The sequence below is a fragment of the Epinephelus lanceolatus genome, chromosome 1 (genome assembly GCF_041903045.1).
Source record: "Epinephelus lanceolatus isolate andai-2023 chromosome 1, ASM4190304v1, whole genome shotgun sequence".
Classification (NCBI taxonomy): Eukaryota; Metazoa; Chordata; class Actinopteri; order Perciformes; family Serranidae; genus Epinephelus; species Epinephelus lanceolatus.
In genome coordinates this window covers 15620285-15635802 of record NC_135734.1, presented here as the reverse complement: position 1 = coordinate 15635802, position 15518 = coordinate 15620285, and the positions used below count along the sequence as shown (strand labels likewise).

Below are 15518 nucleotides of genomic sequence, written 5' to 3'. Positions count from 1 at the left end.
ATTGACTGTGGCCATAATAAGAGCTGTAGTCAGTGCTGTAATTAGTTGATTAATGTCCTGTGCAGGAGCTTAACATCTGTGTGTGTGTCACGGGTTATGTATCTGTCATGTTTGCAGTCATATTCTCTCTCTGTTATTATTGTATGTTTTCAGTGATGATGCAGCTGTGTGACATCATTGAACAAACTGAGCACATGTCTCCTTTTAACCAGACAAGCTCACAGCTTATTATAAGTCACTGCAGCGGTATTTAGAGAAAATATACAGTCATACATACATGCAGCCACACACCACAAGAGCTTCACTGGTGTGTTCATTTATGTATTCTTTTATTTTATTTTATCTAGTTTTTAATAATACCATTTTGATTGCATTTTTGATTAAGCGTGTTAATCAAATAAAGCCTGGAATTAGGAAGCTTGTCTCCACTCTTGTTTTGTTTTATAAAGTTCTGGTGTTAGATGTCGGGTTGTTGTGAGAAGTGGAAAAACAGGCAAAGCTTACTTTAACTGAAAGTTCATGTAGAAAATTATGTTCTTTTTTTCATATGACCTTCCCAACCCCATCACCAGAGTTAATGCTGACATTGTATATTCCTGCAAACAACAAATACTTTAAACTGTGTAGCAGATATGCTGACACTTAACATTTCTTTCTCTTTTAACAATGCTGTGGTTAATGTGTGGTGAGGTTTAGGCAAAAAACAAACAAACAAACAAAAAAAAAACACTTGAATTTGGTTGGGAACAAATCATGTGTTGGCTCAAAATATCCACTTTTGTTGGCACTATTCCAGCAGGAAACATCGCACTGTTTCTATGAAATACAATTGTTTTTTCTGGCAGTATCCCCGGTGGAAACACAATGACGAGTAGCCAAAAAAACACCCACATTTGTTTGGCTATTAACCAGCTGGATTTGCAGAGATGACTCACTAAAACAAAACAACCCAACATTTTTGTTGTTTGTTGGTCTTAAACAGTGGTCCACAGATTGGCAGGCGCCTCAACTTGGTTACACACCATCCGCCATCCACTTCATCTCCCAATAACTTAGTCAGCTCATAAACATATAATCTGGACCACTACTTTCACTTTAGAAATGTTAATATAATACGTACAAAATGCACAAATGTAATGTATGTGTGGTTTGCAGAAATGTACAATGTCAAGATTTTCTTCTGACGGCTCGGCTGACTACCCTCACATGGCACTAAATAAAACACAAGCATTTATTTCTTGAAAACATTCACTGTGTTTCAGTTATACATCTTTTTTATTTATGTATTTGTTGAGGTACAATACTTGCCAATGGTTTAGAGTGGTGGTGACTGTGGCTTTTGTTCTGCCTATTGTTGTTTATTGTTACTGTACAATGCAGCCAAGCTCACAGAGTCATTAAACGCTGAGTCGGGCCTATTTAGCAGTTTATCAAAAGCCTCACAAGTCAGTGATAATTGATATTCTGAACACATTTTACAGTGTAGACAATTTCACCTCCAGATGAAAAACCTGTCTGTCTGACAGCGATCATTGGTTGCTGTGACTCATGGTAGGGTAGGGTTTCTTTTTTTTCTTCTTTTTTTTAGTTTTGGATTTGAATTTGAATTTTCTTCTCCAAACCATTTGAAGCAGTCAAGAAATGTGGAAACATGGCTCTAATCTTTGTAAGAATCCTGCTCCTGATCAGGTAGGACAACTGAATAACTAACTGTATAGCCTTCTTATATATAGGCTGTGAATTTTGTCTGTATTTTTTTTTTTTTACAAAGTTAAAAATGAACCTCAGCACATTACTAAAAATAGTCATTCATTACATCGTTGACAGAAGTGATAGCTTAATATTAGTAGATCAGTGTTCTGCACTATGATCTCTGGCCCATATATCATACCACAGACACGTAAACAGACACGTTTGCCTTTGAGGACTGGATTTATCTTTTCAAACATTTTCTGAATCCACCCAGCCCCCTGTTAAACATGATGACTGACATTAGTGACAGCTGGTGACAGGTAGCCTATCATTCAAAGGGTCATAAATTCCCCTGTAATTACACAGAGCTGTGAAAGCCATTTTGATGCACAACCACAATCAGACAAAGCTAATGTAAAAGATTCTCAATACTTAAAGTATCCAATGATGTGTTTCATTCACCACTATGTGTTTGTGTCTTGATGACTTACAGTGATGTTGTAATGTATGTATAATCCTGTATCAATTGATATTTGTATAATTCCTATAGATTCTCTTCATAGCAGACATTTTGATGGAACTGAACCTTTGTTAGTGTTAATAGCAATTATTATATGTGGGGTTTTCGGATTTATTATTGGGTTAACTCATACTATAGATGTTTTTCAAACTGTGCTTTGAGCAGAGCTCTCTGGTGGATGATGGCGATGAGAACCCTGAGCGTGGAAACTGGACCAACAAGACAGAGTACATGCTGTCTATGATAGGCTTTGCTATTGGCCTGGGAAATATATGGAGATTTCCATACTTAGCCTACAAGAATGGCGGCGGTAATTATTTGCCATCAGTGTTTAGAAAATCAATTACGATTAACGTGTTGTGACTAATGTGACCATCACGAAAACTTGCTTTTATCCCTGTGAGCAGGTGCCTTTCTCATTCCCTATTTCCTGATGCTGGTTTTGTGTGGAATTCCTCTTTTCTTCCTGGAAAGTGCCATCGGCCAGTTTTGCAGCCAAGGTCCAGTCAACATGTGGAGAGCAGCTCCTTTACTGCAGGGTAAAGCCTGAGAGATCAGTGGGATACTTTTAAAGGCTGTGATGCTTAAAACCAGGATATGAAATGTGACTGATGTTTGGTCCTGCTCAACTATTAGTGTGAGAGATATTCCTATAACTTAATTGAGTTATTGTTAAAAGCACTGCAACTGTCAGTGGTTTCTTTATTGTTGATCAATGTATTGATTAATTTTCAAAACAAACTGATTGACTCTTTAGTTCATAAAGTGACAGAAAGAGGGGTAAGACTTCCATGGCTAGTTATTGCAGCAGACACTCACATATGAGAACCTGGAACCATAACGCTTGGTAGTTTTGGTAACTTCAACTAACATTTCAGTATTTAATCTAAGTCAATAGTGTTTGTCACTATATTAGTAAAGGATAGCCTATGGTAATATTTTAATAATGGCTTCAGGATCTTCCTCTGCTCAACAGAAAAGACAAAGGAAAGAAAATGGCAGTTGTGGTTTGAAAGTTTAGTTGAGTCATGTTTTAGTAAAACAGTTTGCCAAATAACTCATCACAAGGTTCTTATGGTCATGAAATATTGGAAAAGTCATGAAATTTGAGAATAGCAGTTTCCAGGCCTGGAGAAGTCATGGACATTTGCCTCACAAATACCTGTACAACAGAGTATATGGTTCAGTTAACATCAATTGAAAAAAAAAATTGTATTGGTTATGCAAATTGTTTGGGCAGATCAGTCATATGATTTGATGTTATGTGTTCTCCGCGTGGGTAACGTCAGACTCTGCACTGAGGTGCAGCTTTTACTTTGACAGGGTGTGTAAATATGCACCATGCCAGGAAAATAGCATGTAATAATATCCAGTTCATATGGTATAAGGTATGACTTGAGAAAGTCTAGGACCTGGGCCATGCTAAATATGGACTGTGTAGTAAAATGTTTGACATTTTAAAAATGGGAGAGGCAGTGCTAGCAAGCCAAACAAAAACACCTTATGTCAAGCATCAGGCTACTATTGCTGCACACAAGTCAACTCCCATAACTGGCTTTTTCACCCCAGTGACCAACGTGACTGACACCCACTGCCAGCAGCAGTACTTACCTCTCGTCCACCATCAAACAAGGGACCCTTTGGGGTGCTGTGTCCAGAAACAACACCGTAACTGCAGAGATACTATGGGCGCTAAAACCAAAATATACCAAGCACTGGCAAAGTACGATATTTCACTGTGGCTGGGTGGTGTGGCAGTTTTCCACAGGCATTTCAGTTTGTCGTAGGCCGCACTTTGATGCTGCTGTATATTTATGTATAAGAACCCTGTCATTATAAGTGCATTATCACACATTATCTTCCCCAGGTGTCGGTCTTTCCATGGTTAGTGTGAACACAATGGGGTCGATTTATTATAACGTCATCGTCGCCTACAGCCTGTACTACATGTTCGCCTCCTTCCAGTCTCCTCTGCCGTGGTCCAACTGCCTCAGACACATTGACAGTAACTGCAGCGCCACACCTATAGGTGCTTTTTTACTCAAAAATTATTTCAATGAGCTGTGGATCAATCTGCTGTTTGGTGGATATGGATCTGTCTCTCTTGACCATAAGCTACACTCACAGACCTATGTGGGCTAATGCAAACACTGGTTCTTGGGATTTAATACATGGATACATCCATCACATGGACTGATATTTTAACCAAGTCATTCACTGGTCCTCTCTCCTTTAAAGTGTACTGCAATGTAAGTGGTGTTTTAGTGCCCAGCTGGACTGAAAACAGCACTTGTCCTTCATCCAACATGATCACAGTGCCAGTGCAGAGCCCGAGTGAGCAGTACTGGGAGTAAGAATCACACACACATGCAAACAAGCACAAATACACACACTTGTCGTACTGCTGTGGCTGTACAGACAGATTTCGCTCTTCCTCAGTCATGTGGCTCTGCAGAGATCCAGTGGTCTACATGAAACAGGACCAGTAGTTTGGCACTTGGCCCTCTGTCTGCTGCTGAGCTCCATTCTTGTTGCTGCAGCGCTCATCAAAGGCATCAAGTCATCAGGCAAAGTAAGACAACATCCACCTCATAGCAAGTCCTTGTCCACAGTTTGTAAAAATGGCTTTTCTTCCTCCAGTATACATGCCATGGTTTATACATTCATTTTGTTAAGGAATGGTAATATGGTGCACCCATATTCATCGGCAGTTGCACTGTGTGGTCAGTTCACATCCTCAGTGTATGAATTCAATGTTTTTGTCTCCTCAGGTTGTGTATTTCACAGCAACTTTTCCTTATGTGGTGATTCTGATCCTGCTGATCAGAGGGGTGACACTAGAGGGAGCCAGAGATGGAATAGAGTTCTTCATTGGTTCCCAATCCAATCTGACTAAACTGACTGAGATAGAGGTAGGGACCCAACTTTCCATGTTTAACTGCTTAAGGGGGAACACCACCTAAAATTAACAATTCCAATATGTCTTCCCCTTGGAAAAAGAATGTTCAATCAATATTTGTGAACATGAGCAACTCCCTGTCAAAGCCAGAAACCAGAGAAGTGAGTCTCAGACTTGTGATGTCATCAAGTACAAAGTCTGGAGCTGCTCCATAGACAATGAAGGGGAGACTGATTTTGTGGACCCACAGAATGTTTTTCTGTTAGGATTATAATTAATAATTATTTAATAATAAAGAGCATGAATGGTTGTTTGTCTCTATGTGTAAGCCCTGTGATAGTCTGGCGACCTGTCCAGGGTGTACCTCGCTTCTCGCCCGCTTGCATAGGCTCCAGCCCCCCGTGACCCCTAATAGGATAAGCGACTATGGAAAATGAATGAATAACATGTTTTGAATTTTCATCGACTAAAAAAAAAGGCTAGACTAAAAATATAAAGGCTAAAAAAGGCTAAAATGTGAGTAAAACGGATAAGCATTTTCATCTCAAGACTTATACAAAATCTGAGATAGTTGTTAAAATTAACACTGATTCAAAGTGACAATGTCCTCACGTGTCGAAATGCCCCACACGTTTGCTCAAGAGGGGACGACCCAGTCCTTGTGGGGCAGGTGCTGTCGGGACTAAAACAGGTGTTAAACAAGAGGGAGCAAAAAGTACAACTGAGGGATCTAAGCTGTCTTAGGAGTTCTCGTGGTGCCGGGCCCGTACCAGAATAAGCTTTATTCTATGGTTGTGTTCTCAGTTGTGACACAGAAAATGTAGATACCCAGAACATTGCCCTGGGTGCTCCCAGTGTCGTCTATAACATCTTCCCTTTCATTGTCAGTGGAGCAGCTCCAGACTTCATGCTTAATGGCATCACAAATTTCAGTTTTAGCTCTCTAGTTTTTTGAATTGGGAGAATTCATGTTGTATGTCTTAGACCATAGGAATAACATATGAATTTTGATGAAATTGGCACATTAAGGAGCTGAATGCTACATTCAGAAAATGAATATAGCAGCAAACAGCTATTTGTTATGTAAAGATGTAGTGGAGTAATGGCATCCTGAGCAGAGAATGAAGTCACACTCCTACTCTGTGTGTTTCCTACTCTGTTTGTTGTTGTTGTGGTAGATGATCCCACTGCATATATTAGTGCATTTGAGTCCCTGTGAATGTGTCACACTGGCAAGTGAATTGCCCCTGTTCTGTTCTGTTCTGCACTCATAAAGGTTTTACTACTGATTTCAGGTCAGTGACAATTAACAATTCGGAGGTTGATAGAAATGTCATTGGTTTTGCAGGCGTTTTGTCATAAAACAAAGTATTGGAAAAATTAACACGCTGAACCAATAATGGTGCCAGATATAAAGTTAAGGGGTCGCAATTTTCAAACTTCATTCCAAGTGGGACATGAGTTTACTATATTTAATTGCAATCCCTCCGACAGTTCACAAATCACAAATCACAAATGTGAATTTGATTTTTCTGCTAGAGTAAAAGTACGGGCATCACCAAAGTCAGAGGGATTCATCATCTGGGAACCATGACTGTGTGTCTGTACAAATTTCATGGCAACAACCTAAATTCATGCCACCAGCATTGCTAAAAAGATTAGCATTAGTTTGCAAAATATGTCTCATATCACTCTTTGAAGACATGTTGGTATGTTTTAGGTCTGGAGGGATGCAGCAGCTCAGAATTTGTATTCCCTCGCCATTGCTTCGGGTGGAACTGTGGCTCTTGCTTCATATAGCAATTTCCACAACAACATGTTCCTGGACACAGTTATTGTAACCCTCTTTAATCATGGTAGGAAAACAGTATTTCAGTTGAAGCACTATTTGATGTCACATTTCTGTATTTAAAAATGTTTAACTACTGAGAGAAAAAAGAAAATCATCATCAGAGCTAAAGATATAACAATATGATGCTGTAAGTACAAGGTATCTAATTTAGGTTATTGAAGCCACTATGTATAGATGTTGGAAATTTCTGACTTAACTGTTTTCATCTCCTCCTAGGTACCAGTGTGTTTGCAGGCTTTGCCATCTTTTCAATTTTAGGTCATATGGCTCACATCTATGGAAAGCCTATCGGGGTAGTGGTGAAGGAAGGTCAGTCATCTATAACATTACCTACTCTCCCCCACCAAAAAAGAGAAAAAAAGCTCCCATATATTCTCTGACACTTTGTTTCTCCATCTTTGCGCAGGTTTTGGCCTGGCATTCATCGCGTATCCAGACGCTTTGACTAAGCTTCCTATTTCCCCCTTCTGGTCCGCTCTGTTCTTTTTCATGCTTTTTCTTGTTGGCCTGGACTCTCAGTTTACACTTTTAGGTGAGATTGTCATTTCATAACACTAACTTACATACATATAGATATCAACCTAACATCAACAAGTTGTTCAGTTGGCTCAATGATTCTCATCTTTGTTCTTGTCCTTCAGAGGTGACCACCACCTGCCTGTCTGATGCCTTCCCTGAATTCTTCAAATCCAGACGTGCCTTACTGACAATAGGAACATGTGTCATTATCTTCTTCTTGGGCCTACCATGTGTTACAAGGGTACAGCTGATCTAATGACAGTTACCCAGTGACCGTATCACAACTGTCTGATATTATTACCCTGCTTACTGACAGTGTTTCTTTTTCTGTGTGTGTGTGTGTGTGTGTGTGTGTGTGTGTGTGTGTGTATACGCATCTGGGATAGGCAGGAATATACTGGGTGACTCTAATAGACAACTTCACTACCGGTTGGGTGATGCTAATTTTGGCTGTCATGGAGATCATTGGCTTCTGCTACATATATGGTAAATATAACTGAAAACTATATGATGATTTGATGATTTGACATTTGATGAACCAAACATAAATTGTTTCACTGGCTTGGCTGTATTTACATTTCTACATTTCTTAAATCGACTACACCTATATTATATATTTTCTTGAGATGTATACATACATTATTCCAAATGTTTCCAATAATGTTAAAACCCAGAGACATCTTTAATTTGATTCAATTCATTTGATTACCTGTCAGTGGCATCATATCCCCTCTACTCTGCTTCCTAGGATAGCAAAGGCTTGACCTGCCCTACTCTGCCTCACTCTGCCCCGGAATGGCTTACCCTGATATTTTTACCCTAACCAGTCCCAATCCTCTTGCCCAAACCTAACCAACCCAATCAAAAAAAGGCAACAAATATAGCCAACCACAGGGAGAGTATAGTGGGTCATGCCTTAGCAATCCGAGGAAACACAAATTCACCCCTCTTGTTGCTTTAACCTCAAGGAAACAGTGTCAAAGAGTTGACTCAATAACAGTAATACAGCATTTTATTTCCTGCCTCATGACAGTTTTCCTATTTTTGCATGCCATTTTGCAACACAGTAATCCAGCAGAGAACTCATTTATTACTTTGATGTGCGGCTCATGCGTACATGTACGTGTGTGTACAGAATGTGTACTGTAATGTTTCAACTTTTCAACTCGCCCATAAAGTTACTTTCAGTATGAATAAAACTTGAGTACATTATAAATCTGAACGTGATTTCTGTCTGAGTCACAATAGATAGATTTTCATCTGCAATTGTGATTATTTGACTATGAAGACAACAACTCCCATGATCCCACGCTACTTCACAACATCATCAATGTTTGTCTTTTGTTACTGTTTTTGTCAACTATGTTTGTCATCCAAATTAGCTAAATTTTGTTGAATTAAAGGATAAGGCTGTGGATATACAAATCCAATGAAAAGACCAAAACCAGCAATGAATTAGTCAGTTTCTACATACTTTAAGACTTTCCTATCCTCTCTGTGGCACTCACGTTACACCTATTCATTCCTAGTGAAGAGTTGAAACAGGTGATAGATATATAGTTTCATTTTTAAACTTGACTATGTGAGGCCCAGCAGTACCAAAGAGCATGGATACCAAGAGGCGAAGCTCCGTTGATTTTTTGCCAACAGCCACTAGGGGCGCTGCCGCCATTTTGGACTGTTGAGCTTGGACTGCTGCGCTCCTTGACATGCAAGATGTCAAGGAGAGAGGAGGAAAAAAGTAAAAGAAAACAATGTAGTGCAATTAACTGATTAATTAACTAATATCAATTTAATATGCCAGTTTTGTTTTGTTATATATATATATATATGTATATATGCATATGTATATATATATATATATATATATATATATATATATATATATATATATATATATATATGGCCTCTTGGACCATTATATCTGAACTGAGTACTGCTTTAGCATTAAAATATATCATATTAAAATAGCCTATATTATTATTATTATTATTACTGTCCCCTTACTGTAAAAACTGTAAATAAATCCTTATTCCGGACTATGTGACGTCGCCATTAATGTGTTTCTAGTTAAAATATTGATGGTTGTTTTTTTTTAATTTTAATTTTTGGTAGATTGGCTTATGGGGTGATTTTGAGTAATTAAGTTAATATTCTCATAAGTGGATGTAATATGTAGAGATGCCATCTAGGCCGTTTTTCTTCATTTTGTTTTTTTTAAAGTCTATAGTTTGCTTTACAAAACCATGAAAAAGCAGCTGTGACCAAGCTATCATGAGGTGAGTAGCATTGTAAGCATAATTAATAGCGATATACTTCAGCTTGTCTGTGTGTTTTTGTATGCAAGTGGGTCTGCTGCAGTCTGCTGACAGTCCAAAATGGCGGCGGTAGGACGAAACCATGGGCGAGTCTGTTGCTATGGGGCGTTCTATTGAGCTTCGCCTCTTGGTATCCATGCTCTTTGGCAGTACTACTTTGAGCTAAATGCTCACGTCAGCATGCTAACATGTTAACAAAGACAATGCTAACATGCTGTTAAGTGGATATAATGCTTACCATGTTCACCAACTTAATTTAGCATGTTAGTATGACAACACTTGCTAATTAGCACTAGTTTTGTAGTTTTGAAGGTATTTGGTCATAACCCAAAGTACTGGGAAATACTCAAACTATGACCTCATTATGGCACTGGAAAAGATGGCCAGGAGATCAAAGTTCCTACAAATGATCCTCTGGGGACCGTGAATGTTTGTGCCACATTTCACAGCAATCCATTTAACAAGAAATGTCAACCTCATAGTGGCGCTAGAGAAAAAGTCGGGGAATCAAGTTGCTATGATGTATAATTTGGAAGCTTTGGATGTCTGTACAAAATTGTATGCCAATCCATCAAACAAAATCTGACCTGCTGGTTAGAGCATCACTAAAGTCAGTATTGTTCATCCTCTGGGGAGCATGAATACATAGCAGGAATGTCTGTACATATGTTTGCAATCCATCCAGTAGTTGCTGATTAATTTCAGTCTTGACATTTTCTTCTCATGCATTGCAGGGGGGAACCGTCTCATTAAAGACATTGAGATGATGATTGGAAAAAAGACCACGTGGTTCTGGCTGTGGTGGAAAGCTTGTTGGTTCTTCATTGTCCCCTGTATCCTTGTTGTGAGTACAACCTCTCCTTCATTCTGCTCCTTCATATTGCCCTGTAGAAATACCACCTTTAACAGACACTCTATACCTGTTTTTACATACAATTTCTAGTTCTCAAGACACCTTTTGTATTCTTTATACTGTTAAAGGCCTGCACTCTTCAGTCTGCACAGTGATATGGTGCAGTTGGGTAGAAATAAAATAGTTCCTACATTAAACTGCTCACAACAAGGTCTGTGGATTATCTTGATTACTGGAAAGAAACATTGCTATTGAGTTGTCGAGTGCCATCTAGTTATATTATATTTGAGAGAAGACAAAAAAATCCCTATGGCTGATATCTCCAACACCAAAACACTCTAGAGTGATAATAAGTACTACAGGTAAGAGGAAAAATATGTACTTTTGATTTTGGGGTGAACTGTCCCTTTAATGTTTGTCATGTCAGTTGAAGAAATATGAGATGTGAGCAGCGAATCAAAAGGTAATCCCCAAGATAATAAACATTAGATTGTAGCAATTTTAGCAAAACCAAAGGTGAGGTGGTTGAGAGAGCTCCTGCAGTAAATATTTCTGGTTATGTAGGCCCTGTATGCCTGTAATATGACTGTATGTTATGTTCCCTAAAAACTTTGCTGTTTAGGTGATCCTGGTCTGGTCTCTCATAGCCTTTGTGACCCCCGCCTATGGAAATATCCAGTACCCAGACTGGGGCTTGGCTCTGGGCTGGTGCATGACTGCATTCACCCTTATCTTGATCCCTGTTGTTGCTTTGTATAAGCTGATGAGAGCAGAGGGAAGCCTCTGGAAGGTGTGCACAATCTCTTGTATAATACAAGAAGAAATTAAAGTTATCTGAGATTTTCCATTACCCATTATCTCTAACTGTACCATACTCTCTATAGCGTCTGAAGTCGTTGTGTTCTCCCTCTGAGGAATGGCGTCCCTACCTGGACATCCATCGAGGAGAACGCTACTCTCAAAAGAAGCTGTAGCTGAAGAAGAGCAGTGTCAATGAATGATAATCAAATGTTAAGTGTAACTTCCAGATCACTGATAGATACATTGATATGTTACATATATGACACCCATTGCACTGTAGGTTAATTAAAATAAGGTGCTGATTGTGTCAGCTTTTCAGACGGAAACCCGCAGGACATGTTTCAAACAGCTCCTGGCTTTAATGTGCTTTGAATGTGCTAACACGTGTCTTCTCAACCAGTCAGCTTTGGTCAGAGATTAACACCCACATATAGTATTATTATGTGCTTATGAAAAAGCAGACAGACTGCCACATTAGTTTCCTCTGGAGCTACCTACTGAACGTTCTGCTGCTATCAGTGAATTTAAAAAAGTCACTTAACCACTGCTGTGATGGTAGGTTTGTGTTAAGCTTTCTCGTCTTTATTGTTCTATGGGTTTCAGGATTTCTAACCCATCATTAACATACCTAATGGCGTTCAACTTTATGACACCATATGTTTGTGGCTTGAAGATTGAAATGCATAAAATTCACCTATAGTGGGCCTGAATGGTGTTAAATTCTTTTTTTCAGTGTACCTTCACCAGATGTCTTTAATTGTGTTCAGATTACGTCTACGTGTCAGGCGGTAATCGTAGTTTGCTTTTAAACTCTTCTGCTCATAGTACAAATCCTACCATGTGTGTTGACAGGCTTCTATTGTCATCCTCTCAGGAGCTCCACCTGCTGGTCATCTACCACACACAAAAATCAAGAGACAGCCTGTATTCTTTTCATCAGTGTTGCAGTACTTGGGATCGGCCTTGGTCTTGAGACCAATTTTTGAAGGTCTCAGTCTTGTATGTGAATTGATACAAGACTGAGACCTTCATTTTTACTCAGTTTACTCGAGGACTCAGGATTTTAATTCAAGACTGGTCAAAACCACAGATGAAGGGTATTCACTAAATTGCCTTTGCAAAAATAGAGTGTTGAGTTAATTTCAGGCCCTTAGTATTTGTCTGTATTTGTTTGCTCATAGACAACAAGGGAACATTTCCACACATAAATTTAATTTCTGGAATGCCTTTTCATTATTTCATGAAGACATTTCTAATTGAACATTTATACAAACATATATACAGTATGGCGATAAAAGGGGTGAATGAAGTGGAATCTTCATTTGGTTTCTGTGGGTGATTTTTTGTTAATGTGGGTCTGTCAAATCAGTTTGAGGAGTGCCTATGGTTTGCCTTGGTTTAGGTGGTTTTGACTATAACACTGCTTTTCATCACAGATCTTATTTATAAAATTAAATGATAAAAGTTATATTCTTCTCATTCCACCGAGATTCTTATATTTTTTTTATCTGACCACCCTCTGATTTGGCTTTACCTTGCTTTGGCCTAATGGCAATTTAATGTATCCCTAAACATCAGATTTATTGGTGTTTTACCTGAAAGATCCATAACTGCTATATCGAAGGCAACTGGACATACTTGCATTTTTTGAAGTAGTTTCACCTCTCATCCGAGAAGCTTCTTCTCGGATGAGAGAACTCACTGGTGCGGACTCGCAGGCTTTAAACTCTGTGTGGGTGTGAACCCTTACAGAGTCATTGAGGTCACATGAGGTGTTGACCCACCTGGCTACCACGTGTGTCGTTAGGGTTAGATGGGACCAGGTGTGAATGGGTGTGAAGTCATCTGGGGAGGGATCCCAAGATTGCATTGTAGGTGGGTGATAACTTATAAGTCGTATCGTAGACCTCAATGACTGTTCACACCCACACAGAGTTTAAAGCCTGTGATTCCGCACCAGTCATTTAGAACTGAAGAAGCTTCTTGGATGAGAGGCGAAACGTCTTCAAGAAACACAAGCAAGTCCAGTTGCCTAAGATAAAGCACTTATGATTATCATGACCAGAGTTGGGTAAGGGTTACTTTAAAAGTAATCAAAGTAATGAGTTACTTTACTGTGTTACTCCCTGAGTAAAGTAACTCAAGCACTTTTAGAGTACTTTTGAGTATTCTACATTTCCTATTGGGCAATGGACCACAGGGCACTAAGCCTACATTTTTTTGTCTCCAAAATTAAAGTTATGGACCACTTGCTCTTCACTGAGATCCAATTCTCCGGTCACAGCCGTCACTTTGACCAGTAGAAACACAGAACGATCTGCTGCCGTAGACAACTGTATGACAACAACACCCCGGCGTTTTTAATATTTCCTCTAGGGATGTTACCACACGTTATTTATTAATCCCTCTGTGTTTCTATATATTTATTTTTTAGCCGCTCCGGTTGTCTTCATAAAGTTAACAAATTGCGCCGTCATTTCAAACTGAGCACTTCCTGAATTTCTTTCAAATTAAAAGCCCCTTATAACCTCAGCTGAGAGAATCCCTCCATTTTCTAAATAGGCTTTTATTGTGAAACATTTGTAAGAACTTGTGGAAGATACAGTAGCTTGAATGTTTACGTACGGTACCTAAAATGAAGCTCCTGCCATCTGCTGATGCTTTTAGGTGACTACAACAACATTTCGGCTGGCACATGAACAGACACAGTGACTGAAATAATATTAAAAGTAATAAAAATAGGACAAGAATAACCCGATGACATGACACACATCGTGAAAGACGACCGGGGATAACTGGTGAGTACCAGCGTGTGTCATGTCTGTCGGCCAAGTCACGGCACGATTTTATAACTCCACAATCGTGTAATGTGACATAGTGATATTCAGAACGGGCAAAAAAGTCGTGTAGTGTGAACCAGGCATAATGCAAGTCCTGAGTCTGACCTGTCCATCAGCGAGTCCACCTTTTTTTAGACTCCACCGTAGACAATGGCAGCATTTCTTCTACCACGTAGCTAGCCACAAGCTTTGTGGCTTTTTTTGGACTGATAGGTTTAACATTATCTTCGTTATTAGAACCAAAAGACAGCCGTTGCTGTTTCGGAGCTGAAGGACCAGCGTTCTAAAAGTAACGGAAGTAACTGATGTCTTGTAGAAAATGCACTCAAGTATTTGATTACTCAAACAGCAAACTAACGCGTTAGGTTACTCGTTACTGCAAAAAGTAATCAAAGTACTCTAACGCGTTACAAAGTAATGCGTTATACCCAATTCTGATCATGACCAGGATAACTGAGAGTCTTTACCGACATACACTTAAATATGTTATGAAAATCTGTCATCTGCATGTCTTTTGCATCATACAAGAAGAGAGAACACAAAGCCTAAAACTTAAAGACTGAAACAAAAGCATCATTAAAGAATGACAATTTAGCATATGTTCTGCAGAAAAGTTAAGTCTTCAAAAATACTGCAAGACCAGAATGTCCCTGCCTCTCCAGAGGTCCTTAATTTTTAATCATACTGGCACGTAAGAAAATAAAACAAGTTCATTTTGTCATTTCAAAAACAAATAATTTACCTTTCTTTGGAACCATCACTGCTGTCCCGTATGTTATGTTTGTATGAGTTGTAAACATGTTTCTGCTTTTTTGGAATATGTAGCAAAAAACTTAATAAAGCCATGGTGCTGTGCTGTTACTGTTTTGATAACTGTCTCTGTGATAATGACCTACAGTATCATGTTTACCTACTTTTAAACTGTAATTGTCTATTAACACATTACAAATTAATCAGATTTTTCTATTAAAATGTGAGGAAACAATGCCAACTCGGAAAGTAAATGGCTTTAAAAGTATATCTAATCTAAAATCCACCTAAATGCTGCTCAAAAACTGGATGGCTGGTGAAAAATGTGCTGTTATTTTACATTTACTTTGAATATGTGTTAACATATTGTATATGGTAAAACAGATGGTAGGAGCTGCATTATACATTATAACAATACTTTTCTTTGAAGTATTTTGTTTAAGTATTGGAGGGAAAACTTTATGAATGACCCTG

The 15518-nt window shown here is 38.8% G+C and overlaps 1 protein-coding gene across 1 annotated transcript; it reads left to right on the top strand.

Moving 5' to 3' along the window:
• The first annotated feature begins 1478 nt into the window (after window positions 1-1478).
• Window positions 1479-11654, top strand: LOC117256555 (sodium- and chloride-dependent neutral and basic amino acid transporter B(0+)-like). Its single transcript, XM_033626037.2, is given in 15 exon segments — window positions 1479-1689; window positions 2378-2522; window positions 2620-2751; window positions 4080-4241; window positions 4451-4562; window positions 4652-4784; window positions 4984-5124; window positions 6832-6967; window positions 7180-7272; window positions 7370-7495; window positions 7605-7723; window positions 7869-7968; window positions 10535-10644; window positions 11276-11443; window positions 11538-11654. Coding segments are annotated over 15 exon segments (1842 nt in total). The 5' UTR covers window positions 1479-1641.
• The last annotated feature ends 3864 nt before the right edge of the window (window positions 11655-15518 follow it).